General features: G+C 63.3%; 1 protein-coding gene across 1 annotated transcript; it reads right to left on the bottom strand.

Moving 5' to 3' along the window:
* Window positions 1-231: 231 nt before the first annotated feature.
* Window positions 232-2,585, bottom strand: MNEG_13330 (hypothetical protein; the record flags this gene model as incomplete). The annotated part of the gene is made up of 5 exons (XM_014038198.1): window positions 232-234; window positions 369-472; window positions 728-796; window positions 1,031-1,943; window positions 2,229-2,585. The coding sequence occupies 5 exons, from the start codon at window positions 2,583-2,585 to the stop codon at window positions 232-234; spliced, it is 1,446 nt and encodes a 481-aa protein (XP_013893652.1).
* Between the last annotated feature and the right edge of the window lie 282 nt (window positions 2,586-2,867).

Genomic DNA, 2,867 nt, shown 5'->3' with positions numbered 1-2,867 from the left:
GCAGCTCGCCTTTCAATAGGCCTATGGGCAGGGGACGGCACAGGGGACGGCACACATCGGCCCACACAATCCAACGCCAGGCATGGCGCGACTGCTACTGCCACCGCCGCCGCTGTTGGAACCGCCGCCCCCTCCTTCCATCCGGGTCCCAAGGCAGCGACTAGTGTCGTTTCTTGGGGTGGTCGACCCAAGCCGTACTCATCTCCGTCCGCGACCGAGCCGAAGCTCACGTCACTGTGGCAGTGGTTGTGGCAGGGAGGGGGTGTGGGGGACGGCCGAATTCCTAGAGGTTGCTGTGAGGCAAGGCCAAGTCCGATTGCGGGGCTGTGAATTCCATACCCAGTGCCAGCCGCTCGCGGGACCCGCACCGTCTCCATGTTGTCGGCGCCCTGCACATCCGGGTCACCCGCCAGGCGCTTGGGGTTGCCTCCCTCCTCCTGCTCCCCTGCCCGCTTCTGCGGGTTGCGCTCGTCTGGTAGGGTGCGCGCATGCGGGCGTGGGTGCGTGCGTGTGATAATGTGTGCACCGTTGCGAGGATTTCGGTGGTAGGAGGTGGGATGCTGGGGGGTCCCTCCCCTTGTCAGGATTAGGGGTTCACACAAGGTGGTAGGCATCGGCGTTTGGGGTGCTTTCTCGCTTGTCGCTGGGACTGGTGAATCATGGCTGGGGGCTGCGGGGGCGGGTTCCCGGGTTCCCTGGCATTGGCGTAGTTCCACGCCCCTCGCACCCTCTTTGGTCTGGTCCTTGTCCTTGCCCTCCAGGTCCCCACCCTCCGCGCCGGAGGCCTTGCCGGCCTCTGAGGAGCGGCGAGTCGGCGCGTTACGCAGTGGGGGGGTTTTGGGGTGGGCGGGTGCGGCGCAGGGCTCGTTCCTCAGCCGCATGCACTGGCCTCCCTCACACAGGGCGTCCCTCCAAAGCAGGGCAGTGGCAGTCTTGCAAGTTTGGCAAGGCTCTGGTGTCCGCGTGCTGCATGCAGCCATATGGTCGCCGCTGCCTTTGGGTTGTGTTTGCAGGCCTAGCCGGCTCTCACCAGCGGTGATGAACTCCTTGGTGCCCCACTCAGTGGCGTCCACGTAGCGGCGGTAGGTGACATTGTGCTTTGCCGCCCCATAGATCATCTTGGCCACCGTCAGCTTCTCGTGGCCCGCAGGTTCTGATTTGCCCAGGAGGCTGCCAGCCGGGGACATGGGGTGAGCCGGCTTGCGGCCCACAGTCCAGACGCGTGCCATCTTCCTGATCTCAGCCTTGGGCGGCCGCTCGCAGCCCTCAGGGGGGGAGCCGGCCGTGGTCAGGTAGTGCTGCATGATGGCCGCCACAGTCTCCACGTCTGGCACCTCAAAGCGGATGCCGACTGCGCCCCTGACGGAGACGGCGCGGGTGGCCGCAAGAGACAGCGTGATGCCGATCCCCTTGAAACCGTCAATCAGGCCCTTGATCGCTGTCTCAGCCTTGCCGCCACACAGGGTGCTCGCAGGGGCGACGATGAGGATGGCGGGCTTGCGAATGCGTACCACGCGCTGGCCGCTGGGCGGCGGCGGGGCCTGGTAGTCGTCGTCCCTGACGTTGAGGGTGTAGTGGACGCCGTCGCACTCAAAGCTGATTTCGCCCGCCTGCGCCTTCTCTGTGAATTCATAGCAGTCGTCGATTGACATGTGGGTGAGCTCGCAGTCCCCGGCGGGCGTCCGCAGCACTTTCAGGTCTGTGTGGTTGAGGAGGCGCGCCATGTCGGTGGGAATTTTGCCGCTGGCCAGGGCTGACGCGAGGATGTCCTCAATCTCGGCGCGATCTTTGCCAGCGAGCCGGGGGCAGTAAAACTGGGACGTGCGCGCGTCCGCCAGCAGGTCGTCGGGCGCGACATAGTAGCGGTTAGGGATGAGGAGCTTGATCGCGCCCTCGGCAGGGGTGAGCTTGAGGGTCTCGACCCCGTAGAATAGCTTGTCAGCCTGAATGGTGGTATGAGTGATGTAGGGCAGGAGGTGGGCTGGTGCCCAGCCACTTGTTGCTGCATGATGCGGATGGGCCCACGCAGCTGCTGCTGCGTGGCCTGGTGTCCCATGCCGCAGGGATGTTTTCGCCTCCTGCTTTTGTTCTAACAGCCATGTATGGCTAGTAGGGCGGGGGTGGGCTGTTGTATTGGTGCACCTTGCTGCAGCTGGCTCAGTGGCCAGTCGAGCGCGCGCTGGTCTGGGCCCTGCGCATCCGACGGGCGGACCCGCACAGGCACTCACTGTGTCCGTTTCAGCAAACACTGCTCCCACGCTGTAGTTGTCCTGCCTCGCCGGGGGTTGCCAGGTTTCCACCGCGCCAAATTTCTCCTCCAGCGTCTGCCTGACCTTCTCGATCACGTCCGCCGAGGGGATCTTCCCGATGAAAAAAGTAAGTTTGTTCCTCTGGCTATAGCTGATTTGCTCGTCCGTGAACTTAAAGGTGGGCACCCACCCGCTGAAAAGCTTAGCCAGAGAGCGTCTCAAGCGTATCAGGCGGATCTGGCTACTGTCCCCCAGGATAAGGTACTCTCCACCCTTTTCCAGCTCTGCAAGCACGGCCGGGCTGGTTGTTGTTGTGACAAAGCCATCAGGCTGCATGCTGATGGTTGTTGTTTGCTGTTGGGTACCAGAGGGCGTTGGGGTCGAGGGATACGTTGCGTGCAGATGTAGTTTTTGATGGGAGGTGGTGTGCAGGTACGGAGAGGTCAGTCGTTGTGCGGCGCCAGGGCCCAGTGACCCGGCAGCTGCTTGAGGTGAGAGGCTGTCTTTTGCTGGTGGTGGGGTGCTACCTGTCTCATCAGAAACGGCCGCGTTATGAGCCTTTTTGCTGGGCTTTAGAGGGCATTCGCACGCGTTGGCTCTCTCCCCACTTTGGGTGGG

This window comes from Monoraphidium neglectum (assembly GCF_000611645.1).
Source record: "Monoraphidium neglectum strain SAG 48.87 unplaced genomic scaffold scaffold03759, whole genome shotgun sequence".
NCBI classification, from domain to species: Eukaryota; Viridiplantae; Chlorophyta; class Chlorophyceae; order Sphaeropleales; family Selenastraceae; genus Monoraphidium; species Monoraphidium neglectum.
Note: the sequence above shows the minus strand (reverse complement) of the source record. Positions and strands in the feature narration are given on the sequence as shown.